At 60.7% G+C, this 17,668-nt stretch overlaps 1 protein-coding gene across 2 annotated transcripts in view; it reads right to left on the bottom strand.

The window, feature by feature from the left end:
• Nucleotides 1-2,604: 2,604 nt before the first annotated feature.
• The window catches only part of NAV1 (neuron navigator 1), a 62,400-nt gene continuing 47,336 nt past the window's right edge, over nt 2,605-17,668 (bottom strand). Inside the window, exons 8-32 of one of the 2 annotated variants that reach the window (XM_027728845.2) lie at nt 16,761-17,454; nt 16,200-16,658; nt 15,955-15,996; nt 15,642-15,790; nt 14,862-15,032; nt 14,251-14,303; nt 14,062-14,085; nt 13,895-13,972; nt 13,616-13,699; nt 13,344-13,455; nt 12,610-12,731; nt 12,205-12,213; nt 10,651-10,847; nt 10,402-10,564; nt 10,096-10,270; nt 9,784-9,881; nt 9,571-9,666; nt 9,257-9,416; nt 8,923-9,158; nt 8,672-8,826; nt 8,415-8,486; nt 7,946-8,142; nt 7,326-7,444; nt 6,900-7,097; nt 2,605-6,343 (exon numbers count right to left, since the gene is read on the bottom strand). In XM_027728845.2, coding sequence (XP_027584646.2) covers nt 6,248-6,343; nt 6,900-7,097; nt 7,326-7,444; nt 7,946-8,142; nt 8,415-8,486; nt 8,672-8,826; nt 8,923-9,158; nt 9,257-9,416; nt 9,571-9,666; nt 9,784-9,881; nt 10,096-10,270; nt 10,402-10,564; nt 10,651-10,847; nt 12,205-12,213; nt 12,610-12,731; nt 13,344-13,455; nt 13,616-13,699; nt 13,895-13,972; nt 14,062-14,085; nt 14,251-14,303; nt 14,862-15,032; nt 15,642-15,790; nt 15,955-15,996; nt 16,200-16,658; nt 16,761-17,454 — 3,959 coding nt within the window. In that variant the 3' untranslated portion in view covers nt 2,605-6,247. The remainder of the gene's footprint in view (nt 6,344-6,899; nt 7,098-7,325; nt 7,445-7,945; nt 8,143-8,414; nt 8,487-8,671; nt 8,827-8,922; nt 9,159-9,256; nt 9,417-9,570; nt 9,667-9,783; nt 9,882-10,095; nt 10,271-10,401; nt 10,565-10,650; nt 10,848-12,204; nt 12,214-12,609; nt 12,732-13,343; nt 13,456-13,615; nt 13,700-13,894; nt 13,973-14,061; nt 14,086-14,250; nt 14,304-14,861; nt 15,033-15,641; nt 15,791-15,954; nt 15,997-16,199; nt 16,659-16,760; nt 17,455-17,668) is intronic. The other variant, XM_039379669.1, reaches the window with a different exon arrangement.

Genomic DNA, 17,668 nt, shown 5'->3' with positions numbered 1-17,668 from the left:
CCAAAATAGCAGGAAAAAGCTGGTGGGATTCCAGCAAGCAGCCGAGGTGGGGAGAGGAGGGCAGTGGTGGGGCGGTTTGCCCCTGCAGTGGGGTGCCCTTCCCATCAGTGGGGTCTCCAGTGGGAAGGGGGACCCTTGGACACCCCTTACTCCCCACAGATGAGTCAGGGCCAGGGACCCTGTGGGTTAAGCTGAAACCACCCCAGCTGGGAGTCCCACACCTCTGTTCTGGCAGCACCTGGCTTCCCACTGCCAGAGGAAGGGTTAGATGGGATATTGGGAAGAAATTCTTCCCTGTAATGGTGGGGAGGCCCTGGCACAGGTTGCCCAAAGCAGCTGTGGCTGCCCCGTCCCTGGAAGTGTTTAAGGCCAGGTTGGACGGGGCTTGGAGCAACCTGGGCTAGTGGAAGGTGTCCCTGCCCATGGCAGGGGGTGGAATTGGATGATCTTTAACATCCCTTCCAACCCAAACTGTTCTGTGGGTCTGTACAGGAAGGGCTGCATGTCCCTGGGGAGGGAGGTGCTGTTGGCACACAGGCTGTGGGTCACCTTGGCGGGAGCTGCTGAGTGCTGCTGTACCTACACTGGGTGCTGCTGTACCTACACTGGGTGCTGCTGTACCTGGACTGGGTGTTGTAGCCCCTGGGTGCTGCTGCACATGCCGGGAGCTGTGCCCAAGGGATGCTGTGCCCAAGGGATGTGGTGCCCAAGGGATGAGGTGCCCAAGGGATGTGGTGCCCAAGGGATGAGGCGCCCAGTGGCTGTGGCTGCACACCTGGCCCTGTCACACACACAGTCAGTACCTGTCAGGTGCTACTGAACACGCTGGGTGCTGTCTGTTCATGTTGAATGCACCAAACAATGTCCAGGTGCTGCTGGGATCCCACTGCCCTGCAACTCCCCTTCTCAGCCCTCACAGCCCTGCAGCAGCCCCCCCATCCCCCACCCCAAATCACAGAGACACCCACGAGCTCCCGGTAGATACTGAGAGCAGGGGAAGGGACTTGCATGGGGATCACATCCCCACTACAGCACCCATGAGTGCTGGTTGCCTAAACAAAGGGCCCCTCCCCTGCCCATCACCCTTGAAACACGTGGCTGAGTTTTCCCAAATGCAGGTGTCTGTCTGGAATTGAAGTATCATCATCATCCCCCTGTGGTCCTTCTGCGTCCTCCCCCATGCCTGGGGACAGATTCCTCTGGCTCACCGGCTCTGCGCCGCGGAAATCCCGTGAAGTCGCGATGAGTGGGACCCTTCTGCTGCTCTCCTGCCTCCTCTCCTGCCTGCTCTCTTCTGCCTGCTCTGCTGCCCGCACAGGGCCCGGAGCCAGCACAGGTTGGGATGCACGCACAGGGCACGTCTCTGCGGATGAGGGGCCGGGGCGCCCCAAAACCAGTTCCGCTCTCCGCGTTCGGGATCGCACCGTAACGAACTCGTGTGAACTCGCCCTGTGGAAGAAGCAGCAGCTGATGGGAAGAGCCCTCTCCTGGCCCTGGATCCGCCACTGCAGCCTCTTACAGCTCATCACCACCCTGTCATTAATTAACGGCTCTTGAAGCATCTGTCCCCGCTCCAGCATCGCTCTCCGGAGGGGAAAACAAATTTGGAGATGCCGCGGAAGACCGGGCTCTCCCTGCCCCCTTCATCCTCCCCATGTGCCCTGCTGCAAGGCAGGGGAACGGTCACTGCACAAGGGACACTGTCCTACCTCTGTCCCCCTGTGCTGATGTGGCATTTGTTACTGCTGTATTCTTTCATGGGGATCAGACCTGGTGAGGCAAAAGGGGCCCACGGGATGCCCACCCACCTCGAGCCCTTCTTCCCCCCCTACTTATCCCAAGTACAGCCTGTCCCTCCTGCCCCAGGAGAGGGGCCTTCTGCTTTCCACGTCCTGCAGAACTGCCAGGATTCCAAACCAGGAGCATTTCTGCCCACCCCAGACTTTACAGGAGTGTGACCTTGGGAGAGGGGTCCTCAATCCCTAAAACTGCTCCCAGCATCCTGCCAAACAGCCAAGGTTTCAACCCAGGAGCATTTCTACCAAGCCCCACTTCCCAGATTTTGCAGGAAGGCGACTACCAAGGACAGGGGGAGATGCTCCAAGGGCTGGAGCCCCTCTGCTATGAAGACATGGCAGAGCTCCTCTGCTATGGGAAAGCTGGGGGTGTTTAGCCTGGAGAGGAAAAGGCTCCAGGGAGATCTTAGAGTCCCTTCCAGTGCCTATAGAGAGATGGAGATGGATTTGGACAAGGGATGGAGTGACAGGACAAGGGGGAATGGCTTCCCACTGCCAGAAGGCAGTGTTAGATGGGATGTTGGGAAGAATATTCCATTTAATATCTTTTCCTGTGAGGGTGGTGAGGCCCTGGCACAGGTTGCCCAGGGTAGCTGTGGCTGCCCCATCCCTGGAAGTGTCCAAGGCCAGCTTGGATGGGACTTGGAGCAACCTGGTCTAGTGGAAATTGTCCCCTCCCCAGGGCAGGAGGGTGTAATGAGATGAGCTTTAAGGTCCCTTCTCACCCAAACATTCCATGATATGCAGTGGCACAACTGCCCTCACCTCTCCCGCGCAGGGACAGACCCACGGACACAGGACCAGGAGCCAGGGGTACATGAGATCACTTTATTGAATCCAATGGTGTTAGACAGATGACCGAGAAGAGACATGCCAGTTGGTGCGGGCAGCGTGGGCAGCAGGAGCTGACTTGGTGCAGGGCTGGAATTGTTTCTGTCTTTTCGGAATATCCTCAAGCCTCTTCCTGGCTTCCTTTTATGCTTCTTTTAAAATTTCTTTGAAGTAAAAACAACTAATCGTGGAAAGAGTCCAGATGGTGTTTGTTTGTTCCCTATGATTGTTCCCGCAGCTATGTACAACGTGGGGCTGGGTCTCAACATCAGGTATAAAATGGAGCGAGTTTACAAACGTGGAGGGTGCAAGGAAAAAGCAAAGACAGACAGGCAACAGCAGTAGAAATCTGGACCAAAATCTTAAAGAGAAATTTAAAAAGTGCTATAAAACCCCTTGGCAGGAATATCATGCAGTTAAGAAACACAAAACCCAGTCAATTACACAGATCATCTAAAACAGGAATTTGTCCATTTTATCTTTTATTTAATTAAAAAAAGGTTGTTTGTGTTTAATAGAAAAAAGCTAAAATTGTAAGGTTCAGGCCACCGGGCAGCAGCAGCTCGAGGGGGCAGGAGGGTGAGGCGCTGGTGTCACCCACCTCCAGCCCCTCAGGGGGGCTCCCAGGGGCCATGGGCACCTTTGGGGGCAACTGGCACCTTTGGAGGTGAGAGGTACCCTTGGGGGGGTGACGGGCAACTTTGGGGGCAACCTGCAGCTTTGCAGGTGGCAGGCACCCTTGGGGGGTGGCAGGCACCCTTGGCGGGTGACGGGCACCCTTGGGGGCGGCAGGCATCTTTGGGGACAACAGGCACCTTTGGGGTGACCAGCTCCTTTGGGGGTGACAGGCACCACTGGGGGCAGCAGGCACCACCTTTGGGAACAACGGGCACCCTTGGGGGGTGACAAAGCTCCTTTGAGGGTGATGGACACCCTTGGAGGTGGCAGGGGGATGAGTTAGTGCAATCCTTGGACAATTCCCTGGGGACAGAGGGGCTCAGCCCACAGCCAGGGGATGGTCCCCAGACAGCTGCCAGGCTTGGGGACACGAGGTGCTTGGTGTAAGCCAGGAGGAATCCATCAGGACCTGGTTTCCCCAGCCCATGCCCATCCCAGGGCCCACCTGCTTCCCTTCCCTTGGAGACTCCTCCTGGATCACACTCCCACTTGCCACTCACCTCCAACTGCCCAGGCTGAGGTGACAGGATCAGGGGCAGCCCTGACCTGGGGAGGGACAGGGCAAACCTGCAGGACACAGGCTGGGGGACAACGAGCAGCTGGGGGGAGGACAGTCTAGTCAATGTTTTGGTGGCTCCCTGGGGGTGTCAGAAAAGAAAGCAAGCCCAGGCGAGGCTGCCCCTCCTCCCATGGGACTCCTCAGGGCACCTGGGCAGCCCCCAAAGGTGCATCGTGTCCTTCCCACCCCGGGCACCAGAGCCCTGAGGAGGGCGCGAGGGGTTGGAGGGGACAGACAGGTCCCCACTGCCGGCCTCGAGCAGCTGCTGAGCCAGTGTCTCGTACAATCAGAAAAGAAGTCAGCACAGCACAGTCATCACAGAGTACAAAAGAAACCCAAAACCAGGGACGAGGCGCAGGGCCGGGCCCCCCCCAACCCACACAGGGCGTTCCACGACAGATCTATGTACAGTGAGTCCTCGGCCGACAGCGGCAACACAAGAGAAGGCAAACAGAAAGCCCTAATGCCCAAGCCAGCGTGGGGAGGGAATCCCGGGAGATCCCCACGGGAAGGGGCCGGGCTGGCCGGCCACGGCGGCAGCGGGAGGCTGTCAGACAGATGGAGGAGTGAGCACCATGGGGCGGCGAGGTGGAAAGCACCGGCCAAGAGCCCCGAGAGCACCGAGGGCAGAGGTGGCGGCTGCCTCTGACGGCACTGCGGGAGGTGGCCGTTCCAGAGGGGTGTGAGGCGTCCCTGAAGGCCCCACCAGCCGCGGCACAGGGGGCTGAGGTTGCCCAGTCCCCAGCCTGGCAGGGTCTGGGGACTGGGTGGGCTTGGTAGACCTGGCCCTGGGGTCACCTTTCCCCAAATGTCTCTCCAGGGCCCCGGTTGATGGTGGGGGCTGAGCTGGAGGGAAGGAGGAGGCCCCCATAAGCTAGGTGGGCACAGGAGGGGGATGCTGATCCGCAGGGCACCCCACACCATGGCTGGGGACAAGCCAGCAGCTTGGTGAGTGCCAGCACCCCTGTCCCATCAAGCTGGCTTTGGGGACAGAGGACACTGGAGCTGGAGCAGGCTGTGACAGCACTATCCCAAGCTCCACCTGCCCCTTTTCCGCACGGCCAGGGATTAAGGCACCACAGCAGCACCAGGGCTGACCCACTCCATGCAGCAGCCTAGCCTGTGACACTGCTGGGTAAGGCCAGAGGGACACATGGCAGTCCCAGGTGTCCCCAGAGCACCAACATGGGGCACAGCAGGACCCTGCCAGGCTGCAGGAGGGCACAGGGCTGGGAGGAGCAGGCAGCACAGGCAGCAACCCCAGGTTCATCAATCCACACCCCCAGGCCTGGCAGCACCGAGGGGAGAGGGGGCAGGTTGTGCTCCTCAGCACTAAGGGGACAGGGATGGCATCTGGCTGCCCAGGGATAGGGCAGCAGCAGCCTCCCCCTGCCCTGGTACCTCAGGGAGGAGACGCCCCTGGCAGAAACCCTGCCTCCTTGCCCTGTGCTTTTGGGGAGAGGGGAGTGGCCCAGCGAGGGGGTGCTCTGGGAGCATCCCACTGCCACCAGCCTCCAAGTCCCACCTCAGCCAAGCTGTGCGGCCCCAGGAGGTGGGTTCAGGGACTGGAGATCATCCAGTGAGCACCAGTTTTGTAACAGAGGTGGTTTGAGTGGTGAAACCAACAGCTGCAAAAGAAACCAAAGGGGAAGGGCGCTGCTGCCAGGGAAGCGGAGGGCACCAGGCCACAAGCTCCAGGCCAGGAGAGCGAAGAACCAGAACAAAAAAGGGACCAAAGCAAAGTCTGGACTTGGCCAAAGGAAAAGGGGAAGGGGGAAACAAAATAAAATAACCGAAGCACGGTTTATTGGGCTGTCCTGGGCGCAGGGGCTGCCATGTGGGTGAAAGGGGGAACGTACAGGCAGCAGTGAGAGCCGCGCTCCCCTCGGCCGGCGTGAGGCAGGAGCTCCCGCAGCGGCGGCTCCCTTGGCTTTGCCCAGTGGGTGCAGAGGGAGCCAGAGCCCCTCGTGCCTGCGCTCTCATCCTGCAGCCACACACTCCTCCTGTGCCCCCCCCCGCTTCAGCCCAGGTGGCTCCTGCAGGGTCCCTGCCCCACTCGGGGCCTTCCTGCGGCTCCCAGGAGCAGGGGCTCGGCCGCAGCGGTCACCTTGGTCCCAAAGCCCGAGAGTTTATAATAGAGACAGAAAAAACCATGAAGAGAAACCAGGATTCTCCTACCCCCAGAGTCGGGAGGGGAGATGGCACCTCGTGCTCTCCCGTGGATGAGCCGAGTTTCCCCACGCTCCGCCAGGACACACCGGAGCCCTGCTCCTTTCTGCTCGCTCGCCAGCCCCGCGCTCCTTGATGCCAAAGGAAAAGAAGAGCAGCCCAGCAGGAGCAGTGGGTGGCAGCTCCCCTCTGCCTGGGCTGGCATGTCCGGGCCTCACAGAGTCGACTGCAGGTCAGGGTCCACCATGGTCTCACGGTCTGGAGACTCGATGTAGTTGGCGGCTTCCTGGAGCTTGAGCAGCATGGCCATCTGTGGGGACAGGAGTGTGGCATGAGCATGAAGGGGATGGGAGGCCCACGGGTGCCTGGGAAGGCCACTTGGCCCTCCTTGCCCTCCTGGACAAACCACCCATCCTGGGAAGCTCCTTAAAGGGTAAAGCAAATCCCAGGATGCGGCAAAATCCCTCCCTTGCACCAGGATCCTGGCTGGGACGCTCCAGGCTCAGTGTGCCACAGCATCACCACCAGGCATCACCTGTGGCAGCCAGTCAGCCAGCAGCCTCTCTGGGTGACACGCCAGGACATATATGAGCACACGTGTGCCTGTGTGTGGCTCTGCACGTGGACACAATGCCTTGTGGAGTGTCACAACATGCCCGTTCACTGGCACATCACTACGTGCCCTGGTGTGCAGCCCACCTGCCAGTACCACCACCCTGCACCCACTGCTCCTCCCGGGAGCACAAAGTGCTTCTGCATCTCCAGACTGGGCTTTTTACACTGAAAATTAACTGAGAAAGCAAAGCTCCACCCTGCTCTGTCCCCTCCACCAGCCCCTCCAAGCCCACCCACAGTGCCCGGCATACCAGTGGGTCCGAGTCCAGGGAGCTGGGCGTCGTGTCCTTGACAGTGCGCTCCTCAGGGGGGGACACGGCGCTGTGGGGCCCGATGGTGGGTGGGGGCAGGTGGTACAGCTTGGACTGGTCCTGCTGAGCTGACGGCCAGGGCAGGGTGTCCCGCACCCACTCCACGGGGTCCTCCCAGGCCGCCTTCTGCCCATGAACCTGTGGCAGGGAGCAAGTCGTAGCTGACTCCTCAGCACATGCCAGAGCCAATGATGTGGCACCCCGAGCCCCCCAGGACAGTGCCATGTCCCAAAGCAGCCACACAGCAGGGACTGACAGAGATGTCATCTGCACCCACAATCCCAGTACCTCCCCTTTCCCCATCATGGCTGCACCAGCATGTCCCTGCACTGGTTTGTGTTCCCATGTGCCAGCAGCACTGGGTACCTTGAGGCCATCTTTTGCCCCCTCCTGCAGGTAAGGGATGATGGAGTTGTTCCACAGGTCGATGAACCAGGTCCGGAAATCCTCAATTCCAACAGGGCAGGACAGAAAGAAGCAGGGACCTGCAGGGAGAAGGCAGACAGTGGGAATGAGGGCTGGGTCTCCCTGCTCCAGTCACTGGCCCCATGGCTCACAGCACCAAGGTGGGCACACCTTGGCTGGCAGGGTGCCCTGGGAGCAGTGTCTGGGCAGCATCCACCTGGCACAGTGGGCAGATATCTCCCAGGCAAGGAATGGTGTTTCCAAGTTCAATCTATCCCCAAAAGCATGGTGAAGCATGGGGGATCCACCCAGAAAAACATAGTTCCTCCATGCTCCTCTGCTCCCAGGGTGGTGGGAGAACAGGCAGCCCTGGCTAACACCTCAGTGACAGCTCCCACAGGAACAAAGGCCACTCAGGGAAGAGCAATGCTTGTGTGCATCACCCACCAGCTGTGGCTGTGTGGGATTGGGGGACACAGGGAGCACATCAGACCCCCAAGCTCCCCTGGGAGGGTTTGGCCCCAGTCCCTGGGGGCTCCCCACGGTGCATGGCAAAGGAGGGAGGTGAGGCAAGGCCATACCAATGAGGAAATCAGACGTGCTGTGTTTCTCCAGGAAGGTGTGCAAGTGGTACCAGAGTTTGGGCACCCAGTCCAGCACCCGCAGCAGCTCCTCCTTGTTGGCGTTGATGTCTGTGTCTGACTCCAGCAGCTTCCGCCGCAGGTAGCGCACCAGGAAGCCGTTGGCTGGCTCCACATTGTTGGAGAAGGTCAGCATCCTGGAGGAAGGACTTGGGTGGTCAGGGCTGGGTCTCCATGCAAGCTGCCCTACTCCCCAGCACCCTCAGGGGATGTCCTCACACCCCTAACCCTGCATGCGCCCGAGGCTGGGGATTCAGGGCCTGCTGGGGTGACAGGGACAGGCCTGGGGCTCAGTCCTCATAATGGCCCCCAGACAGAGGACGTGACCCCAGAACTGCCCAGTGGTCAGTAACGGCTTCTGTCCTCCACAACTCCACAGGGTTGGTCACCAGGGATGTACAATTCCCACCTGAAGCTGAGATGGAGGCCGTGGTTGGGGGTCATCTTCACAGGCTGGTTGGTGGTCCCGATGATGTATGGGCTGAGTGAGTGATAGACAAAATCCATGAGAAAAAGCCTCCATGTCACCCCTGCCCGTGGCAGAGCTGATCTGGACACAGCAGACACGTGCAGTCTCATTCCCACAGCCCAGGGATGTCACCAGGAGCAGCGGGGAGCACGTGTGTGCCTGGGGGGCTGCGCTGGAAGGGTGCAGGGGGCTCTCACCATTTGTGGTACTTGCAGGTGAGTGCGCCGTTGACCAGCTCGCTGATGGAGCCCGCCTCGCTGAGGTCGTCCAGGAGGATCACCAGCGGCACATCCGCCGTGCCTGTCTCCCGGTCGATCTGGTTGGCCAGGTTGGACAGGTACAGCTGCAGGTCCTGCAATGAACGGGGCCGGGTGTCAGGTGTGGGGCCACGGCATGACGGCCACAGGGACCATGGCAGCAGCGTGGACAGGGACACTGCTGCCCTCACCTTGCAGGACTGCTGGTGCATGTTGAAGGTGCTGACAATGCCCTCGGTGACATCCCGACCCGAGCGCTCCACCAGGTACTCAGCCAGGCGGTTGGTCAGGTAGGTCTTGCCGGTGCCGCTGGGTCCCGAGAGGATGAGGCGGCGGTGCTTCAGCAGGAGGCTGATGTAGTGCTGCATCATGGGCTTGGGGATAAGTGTCTCGAACACCAGGCTGTCCACACACTTCTCCTTCAAGCCTGCAGGCAGGGGAGGGCTGAGGGTCCTGCTCACACCCTGTGACACCGTGAGAGAGCACGGACATGGCACAGCAACAGAGCCCCTCTGCCACACTGACCTTTGAGTGTCACCACGACGCTGGTCAGGCCCCGGCGGCACAGTGGCAGCTCTGGCGGCTCCGTGTCCAACACCCGCTTGATGTGGCTGATGCTGTAACCATAGACAGACTCGGTGCTGAGCCCCAGCGTGGATGCAGGATCCATCTTGGTGATGTAATCCTATGTGGAGAAGGACAGAGCTGTCAGTGCCCCTGAGGGCTGTCAGAGAGCAGCTAGCTCCAAGACAGCTGAGAAGGACCTGGGCCAGGGAACATCAGGCATGGTGGAGCAGTATCAAAGGATGGCTCTCCAAGAGGGCTCTTCATGCTCCTACCTTGAAGACCTGGCAGACAGCCTCATCCAGCATCTTCCAGTCCACCTTCCCGCTCACCTTGGTCCAGCCCAGGAAAAACTCCTGCTGCTTGAGGTCCTAGGAGCCAAAGCAGAGGTATGCAGCATTGGAGCAGCACGTCTAACCCCCAAGAGGGCCCTTGGCCAGAGCCATGACACAGGGACAGGTCAGGGTCCCCACAGAGCCCACACTTACCCCCTTGATGATGTGCTGGGGTGGCATGCGCACCACAATCCGCAGCGTCAGCTCGTCCTTCTGGGTGCCAGCGCTGACAGCGTCCATGGGGGACACGTCTGGGGACAGAGCAGTGAGGCTGTGCCAGCAAGGAGAGCCCAGCCACCGAGCCTGGCCACTGCCCAGCCAGAGCCAAATCCTGCTGTGGCCAATGGTGGCATCAGCAGCACAACAGATCCCCTGCACACTCCAGGTGAGCAGCAGCACATTCCCACCACACACACCTCCCTGTCCCAGCCCTTCCCTGTCTGCCAGCAGCTCTGTCACCCCTACCTGCATCAGCCAGGCTGGGGCTGAAGGCATGGCCAAGGGTGAGACCCAGGGAGCGCCGCGGTGAAGAGGAGGTTGATGTGCTTGTGATATGGCTGGGAACAGAGCCTGGCACTGCTGAGGGACCCGGGGCCACCTTGAGACGGTCGTTCTCGGCCTTCAGGAGATCCACCTCCAGCTGTGGGAGAAGCAGGTAGGGCACAGGGTGAGGAGCTGGATGCCAGCAGCACCCTGGGGGGCAGCATGGCTGTGGGGGACTGTGGGCACCCAGGTACTGAGAGCAGCCAGGCTCCTGGCAGGGGTCCTCACCTGCATGTTGTGCATGGTCTCTCGCAGCTGCTCCAGCTGGTGGGCCGAGTTGAGGGCTTCCAGGCGGATGTCTGTCAGCTTCATCTCCTTCTCCCACAGCTCTGACCGCAGCTCAGACACCTCCTTCTTCTCCGGCTCGCCCTCATTGTGGGCCTGGAAGAGCCTGGGCCAAGGGAAACACCACATCTTGCACATGTCCAGGGCAGGAGCCTGCAGCCCCCACGACTGGCTCTCCCTGGCCCCACATACTCAGCTGTATCGATGCCCACAGAGGAGGAGGTGGAGGATTTGATGGAGGGCGAGGCAGTCTCTGTAGAGCCATGCTGCAGCTTGGGGGAGGAGGGGGCCGACGAGTCTGGCGTGGCAATCTCCTCAATGTCTGAGTAGGATGAGGCTGATTTGGGGCCCTTTTTGATGCTGAAAGCCTTGTTGAAGGAGCTGCGTAGCTACAGGAGAGGGAAATGTTCTCGTTAGAGACAGCCTGACAGTCCAGCCTCACGAGCAGAGACCTGGCCTGGTTCTGCCCCATCTGCCCAGAACCCACAGTCTGAGCTGGGACCAGTGCCACCATACCCACCACCGAGGCAGCACTGTGCCCCACCACCATGCTGGGCTCCAGCCCAACCCTACTCTGCTGGCACAGCAGAAGGATGGGGTGCACAGCCCTTTGGGGAACACTCACCCCAGCCTGGATGGCATCAGAGACCCAAAGAGCGGGACCCACATCCTGGTCATAACATCTCCTGACCCTGCTCCCCACCAGCACCTACACTGGAATGTCCAGGCACAGCACCAGCACCCTAGTTCATTGGAACAGGCTGATCCATGCTCACATTCACCCCACCACAGTCATCCCAGCAAGCAGTGTTTAGGGGGACGTCCCTCGCTCCAGCCACTGCAGAGCTGGGTCCTGCCCCACACCTCCCTCTGCCACGTGGGCCCTGCTGGAAGCGCAGAGGGGCAGCCAGGGCAGCCAGCCCTCCGTGGGGGTCCCGGCTGGGCATGCAGCATGCACACAGCACACACAGAGCAGAGGGTGGGTGAGAGGTGGGCTGAGGCCAGGGAGGACAATGGACATTGCACAGGGACCAAACTGGATCTGGGTTCCATCAGCCTGTGGAAGAGCACTAGGACAGGCATCCCAAACTCACACTGTGAGCACCAGGGCCTGCTCTGAGGGGAGATGGGAGGAAGAAGGGATGGAGAACACATAGGATCCATCCCAATCCCCACAGGCACCTGGCAGGCTGCTCTGGGGTGTCCCAAAAATCAAAATTGTTGCATTTCAGTGTAAAAAAAAGCGGGTATCCAGCTCTGCTGGTGGTGGGAGTAGGGGAGTGCTGGGACCCACATGGGTACTGGAAGGGACAGAGGCACTTGGGGCCACATCAGGCAGCCCTGGAGATGCAGAGATGGGCAGTGCCCCAACCCAGTGCCCCCAGTGCCACAGGCAGGGTTGCAGGGGGATCCCCATCCCAAAATATCCAGTTACAGGGAGTCAAGAGAGCACCTGCCTTCCCTGGGCAAGAAGGGGATTGTTCCCATCCAGGGGACAGGTCCCAACTGAGCCCTTCCTGCTGCCTCTGGGCAGTTAAAACCCTTCTTGTGGGTGCCTGTTTCACCTTAGCATCCAAGGAAGCAGCCAAGGAGGGCACAACCTGGCTGGGGATCCAGGATGGCCTGTGCTGAGGTTAGGGCCAGTGGGATGGATGGGATGGGGAGTGTATGAGCACCATCCCATGAAATGGAGCAAGGGCCCTGGCCGGGCACAGCATGTGGTGGAGGGGACGGCATGGGACTTACCTCATAAACCTGGAAAAAAAGGGTTGAGGTCAGCATAGGGGGAGAGAAACAAAACAAAGCAAGACTTAATCACACATCCAGAGCTGCCTGGTGCTGGGAAGGGGCTGCCTGGCTGAGGTGTACGGCCCCCCACACTGCCAGAGCCTGCAGGCAGGAGGGTGACAGGGGAAAACACAAGGAAGCAGGCATGCAGAGCCAGGGCTGGGAAACTCCCAGAGGGACAGGAGAAGTCCCAGCCAATGTGTCCATACTCCTCATCACTGCTGTCCCCAGGGGACAAAGGAGACCAACACCATGAGGCCAAGGTAGACTGAGAGCAGCTGGTTTGTGGGGCTGACCCCGAGCAGACCCTGCCAGTGGCTCCCCAAGCCCCACGCCTCACGTCAAACGCCCCATCCAACCCACCCAGCTCTTCTTCTTCTTCTTCTTGGCGTCGGCATCCTTGCTGCTGCCGATGCTGGAGTGGCTGGTGATGCTGTTGAGGCTGGAGATGCTGTCGGAGGAGTTCTGCCGCTTGATGCGCAGCTCTGGGGTCAGCCAGGGAAGCAGGAGAGATTGGGAAAGGAGGGATCAGCTACCTGCAACTGTCCCAGTACCAGAGCATCCTGCACTCCCCTCCCTGCACCCCGTCCCTCCTCCCACCCAACACCTCCTGAGCTCTCTTTGTAATAATGACGTGGGGCTCAGACACCATATGGGCACTGCCTCAAACCCCAGAGAGATGCCCAGAGCACACATCATCCTGCTGCTGTCCCAGTCAACCTCCCTGCCAGCACCTTGCACCCACACTGGGGTTTCGGGGCTTGAAACAGCATTTATGGGAACAAAGGCAAGATCAGCAGCCAAAACTGGCTGTCAGCAAAGGGCCTGGCGAGGACGTGTCCTGGGGAGGATGACCACCTCATTCTCCTACACACGAGCATCAAGACCTGTGTGGTGACAGCTCTGGCTGTCCAACCCTGGCTTCAGATGCTCAGGGGTCTCATGTGTGAAAGAGCTGCTGCCCAGGGAACCCTGCTGCCATGGGAGCTCCCCCTGTGAGCGAGTGTGCCCTGGGGCCCTGCGCCAGCCCCAGTAGGAGCAGCCCAGCTCAGGAAGGGCTGCATCCCTGTGTGGGGAGCTGCAGCATCATGTCTTACCTTTGGGGGTGACATCAGTGCCATTCAGGGCACCCTGGATCACAGCTTGGGCCTCCGAGTTCTTCTTCTTCAGGAAGTCAATGGTCTCTCGCAGGTCCAACAGCTCCGTGTCCTGGGAGAACAGAGCCGGGAGCCATGGAGTGCATCCCAAAGGTGCAGGGCCCACCCCAAGAGCACCCTTGGGACAGACATTGCTGTAACACCACCCAAGTCCAGCACCCCCCACCCCATGAGCCCCACCAGTGCCTGCTCAGCACCCCGACAGCACTCACCTTCTCCTCAGCAGTCTCAGCCAGGTGCCGCAGGCGGGATGTCATGCTAACCAGGCTCTGCTCAAAGGCCGCTACCAGGTTGGCCTGGGAGAAGTGGAGAAACGGGTGAACACCCACACTGGGGTCAACACCCACAGCTGGGTCAGTACCCACTGTCAGGCGTGGGATACAAGAGGCTGAAGGGGGAAATCAGGGCTCCCACGGGCACATCCAGCACAAGCCCTGTGCCCTGCAGGGACAGAGTGTTTGTGTCCTGCAGCGGCTCCCATGGGGACTCACGTTAGCAGACAGCTGGGACGTCAGCGTGGCCACCTTCTCCTGCGAGGACTCCAGCTCACGGCGCAGCTTCCGGATTTGCTGTGGGGAGAGAGTGGAGGGATGAGGGGGGCTGGGTGCTTGCCCTCACCGGGGGCAGGAGTGGGCACGAGCAGAGGGTGTGGGCTCACCTCAGACTGCATCTTCTCCTCAGCCTGGCAGCATGAGAGCAGAGAGAGGCAGACAGAGGCAGGCAGTCAGGGGGGCAGTGAGGCACAGACAGGCTCAGCATCAGGCAGAGGCATGCACAGAGCCCCCCCCGATCCCACCCACACCCCCCAGCCATGCACAAAGCAGCGCAGCACAGAGGCAGCTCTTACGGAGGAGTAAGTGGAGGATGCGCTGGAGGCCAGGGACAGCACCGATCCGTGAACTGCAACAGAGGAAAATCCAGGGTGTCAGGGTGCCTTGGACAGTGGCACCCCAGGGGTCGCAGGTCAGGGCACAGCAGGGCGCAGGGGACAGTGCTCTCAGTGGTGGGGGGCTCTGAGAGGCCTGGGGAAGGCACAGGGTAGGATAGCAGCTGCTCAGCACTGTCCGTTTCTTGGTGCGTGGCTGTTGAACTCCCTGGGCACGTGGCAGGGAACACCACCCTCCACCTGTACCCTCCTCTCTGACTGAGCTCGGGGGCTCTGCCACCCTCCCTGGCTGCTTGGGTTCCCTCCTCCCCAGTGCCACAGCACCCTGGGGCCAACCCAGGGACACTGGACACCCAGGGGGGTCAGAGTGGGCTGTGGCCCGGGGCAGATGCCAGCACAGAGGAGTCCACCAGGCCCCTCAGGACTGCTATCCCTTCTCTGATGTCAAGGATGGGATGCACTGACTCATCCGATAGTGCTGTAGCACCAGTAGGAAGAGACAAGTGTGCAGGGAGCCCCCCCAGCACCCTTGGAGCCTCCTCTGCCTGGGCAGGAGCGTAGCACACTCTCACCATCGTCCACAGGGTCCCGGAAAGAGCCCGAGCGGATCATGCCTTTGGGCTTGTCGGCCAGGGAGAGGGTGCTGCCCATCTGGGAGGTGCTGTACAGCTCGAAGGTGGAGTCGTGGGTGGGGATGCTGTTGGAGCGGGTGATCCGCGGGGCTGCGGTGGCAGTGGGGCTCACTGCAAGGAGAAAGCAGGGAGGAAGCGGGCTCAGAGTCACACTGGGGACTTGGGATCGGGATGGGGAAGCAGGGCTGGGAGTGATCCACAAGAACTGGAATGCAGCAAGGAAGCAGGGATTGTGGTCCCAAAGCAGGGAGGGGCTGGGGGAAAGCTAAAAGGCAGGTTGATGCTGGGAAGACCTGGACACTAGCACCAAGGTAACCACTGGGCTGAGGAACAAATCCATCACTCCAGGGCCAAGTGGGCACCACCACACCAGAGACCATCACCTGCAGCTGCAGGACTCCAGCCTGCTGCCCCAACCTGTCCGTCTGGACTCCTCAAACCTGCCAGGAACATGCAGCTCCTGGTGAGTGCAAGGCAGGGCTCATCCCTTGCCTCACTGGGCACACTGAGAGGAGCAGGGACCACAGACTGAGCCCCAAAGGTGGATGAGATGCCCTGAAGCAGAGGTGATGGACGTCCCTGGTCCCAACCCAGCACCACAAGCACCAGGCGCTGGGTGTTGAGCATGGGCAAGGAGAAAAGCAGCACCCAGGGAGGCACCAGGGGAACACAGGCAGAAGGAAGGAAGGGGGCTGGGGACCAGCAACGGAGGGCACTGACCAATGCTGGTGAGTGGACCTTTCCCAACCAGCGCCATGGGGAGGGCAGGGGGCGAGGGCAGGTCCTGCTGCTCGTCCGACTCTGGGAGCCCACTGATGGCGTGCGAGTGGCGTCGCTCCTTGGCCTCCTCCTGGGAGTGCAGCTGGTACCTGAGGAGCCACAGACAGACACGGTGAGATCGACGAGGACCGCCCCAGATCCTGCCCCGTGTGCTGTAGCCCAGCCTCCTCAGCTCAGGGGCACTGCCCTGGAAAGCTCCACATGCCCTCTCTCTCTCCCCAGCACCATCCAAAAGTGATTTGGGCTCTTTTACCTCAACCCTTTCTTGGGCAGGGTGTTCCTGTCGCGGTTGACACTGGAAGGGAAGGAAAAACTGAATGACATCCCTGCAGAGATGAGGGAAGAAGCCATGGGGATTGAGCTGCAGAGACAGGGGGTTTTTCCCCAGAAATGTAGCAGGAAGAGGCTCTGAAGCAGGCAAAGGTCATGGCAGAACAGCAGGGATGGATCTGAGCCCATGGAGGTGCCCCAGAGACCCAACCCTTTCTCCAGCCATACCTGTCCAGATGCGTGAGCCGGGGGCTTCCGCTCCAGCCCAGCTCCCCTGCCTCTTCCTCCTCCTCCTCCTCCTCCGTGCTGGCAGGGGGTGCAGCAGCAGGGGTGGTGGTGGTGGTGCTGCCCCCTGAAAAGGCACTGGGCAGGCTCATGGGCATCTGCAGGGACTCCATGCTGCGGTGCAGGCCAGAGAGCTTGGGGTACATCCTGCCCTCCTTGGGGACGCTGAAGCCGCCCATGAGCTCCAGGCCCTGAGAGAAGCTGGCTGAGTTGATGTTGAGGATGGGGGCAGGGCTGGGGCTGAAGCAGGGTGCCAAGTGTCCGCCGGTCGGGTGCAGGTCCTGGAGCTTGGCAGTGTGAGGGGGGTGCAGCTCGCTGGAGGAGGGCAAGTCTAGGCTGTTGGAGTTGACTTTGTCCAAGTTGGCCAGGGTGGGAGGCTTCACATAGGTCTTGGCAGCCGTTCTGGAGGGGGAAAATGGGTAAGGAAACAGGTGAGACTCAGGTGCTGGTGTTGAGCACAGCCATGCCAGGCACCTGCTGCCCTCAGGTGTGGAAGGACCATACCTAAGAGGTGTGGAGGGCAGCTCAGCCACCTTGGCCACTGGCGGGAGGTTGGCCTGGGTTTTCGGAGTGCTCTCAGGTGAGCTGACACTCTTCAGTGTCCCGCACTCAGAGTCAAGTGCCACTGCCTTGGCCTTGGCCTTCTCCTTCTCACGGTCCGTCTGGTTCACAGGGGCCGGTGTCCCACGGCCGGCGCTGATCTTGGACGGCTCCTTGAGCCGTGACACCGAGATGCTGCCCTGCTTGGTGCTCAGCATGCTGGGGTCTATGCTGCTGCTGACCGGCCGGGCTGCGCTGCGGCCACCAGTCACGCTCATGGAGCTGGACTTGGCGGGCCGGGGCAGGCTGCGGTACTGGATGTTAGTGCGAGCCCCTGGGGCCAGGAACCCAGGCTCAGCTGCGTTGGAGACATCCAGGCTTGTTTTCCTCCCACTGACTGGCTTGACGGGGATGCCAGAGCTCTTCTGGATCTTGCCGAGTGTGGCTGAGCCCCCAGCCTGCATGACAGTGGCAGTGCCAGTGGCAGGGGCTGGTTTCTTGTAGCCAAAGGAGCTGGAGGACGAGGGGCGCGCGAGCCCCGACGGGGGCTTCTTGGCATCAGCGGTGCGGTCACGGCCGGCATCGGAGGAGGAGCGCTGCAGGCCCGTGCTCTTCACAGACAGCTTGCTCTTGTCAGTGGCTTTGGTCTCGGGCTTGCCTAGTGGCAGGGAAGGACAGGTTAGTGTCCCGGGAGGCTTTGGGGACATTTGGGAGTGAACTAGCCCAGACAGGACATGTGCATCAGAGAGGCAGGGATGTGATGGAGAAGAAGAGACATGCCAGGTCCCTGGTGCACCCAGTGAGCCCCCAGCCTGGCATGTGGACTCGAGGCCACGGAGCAGGCACAGACCCCCAGCCTGCCTGCAGGGACA

This window comes from Pipra filicauda, unplaced genomic scaffold, assembly GCF_003945595.2.
Source record: "Pipra filicauda isolate LSUMZ 115617 unplaced genomic scaffold, ASM394559v2 scaffold172_size1731463_pilon, whole genome shotgun sequence".
Classification (NCBI taxonomy): Eukaryota; Metazoa; Chordata; class Aves; order Passeriformes; family Pipridae; genus Pipra; species Pipra filicauda.
The sequence above is the reverse complement of the archived record's forward strand: the minus strand, read 5'-3'. Positions and strand labels throughout refer to the sequence as shown.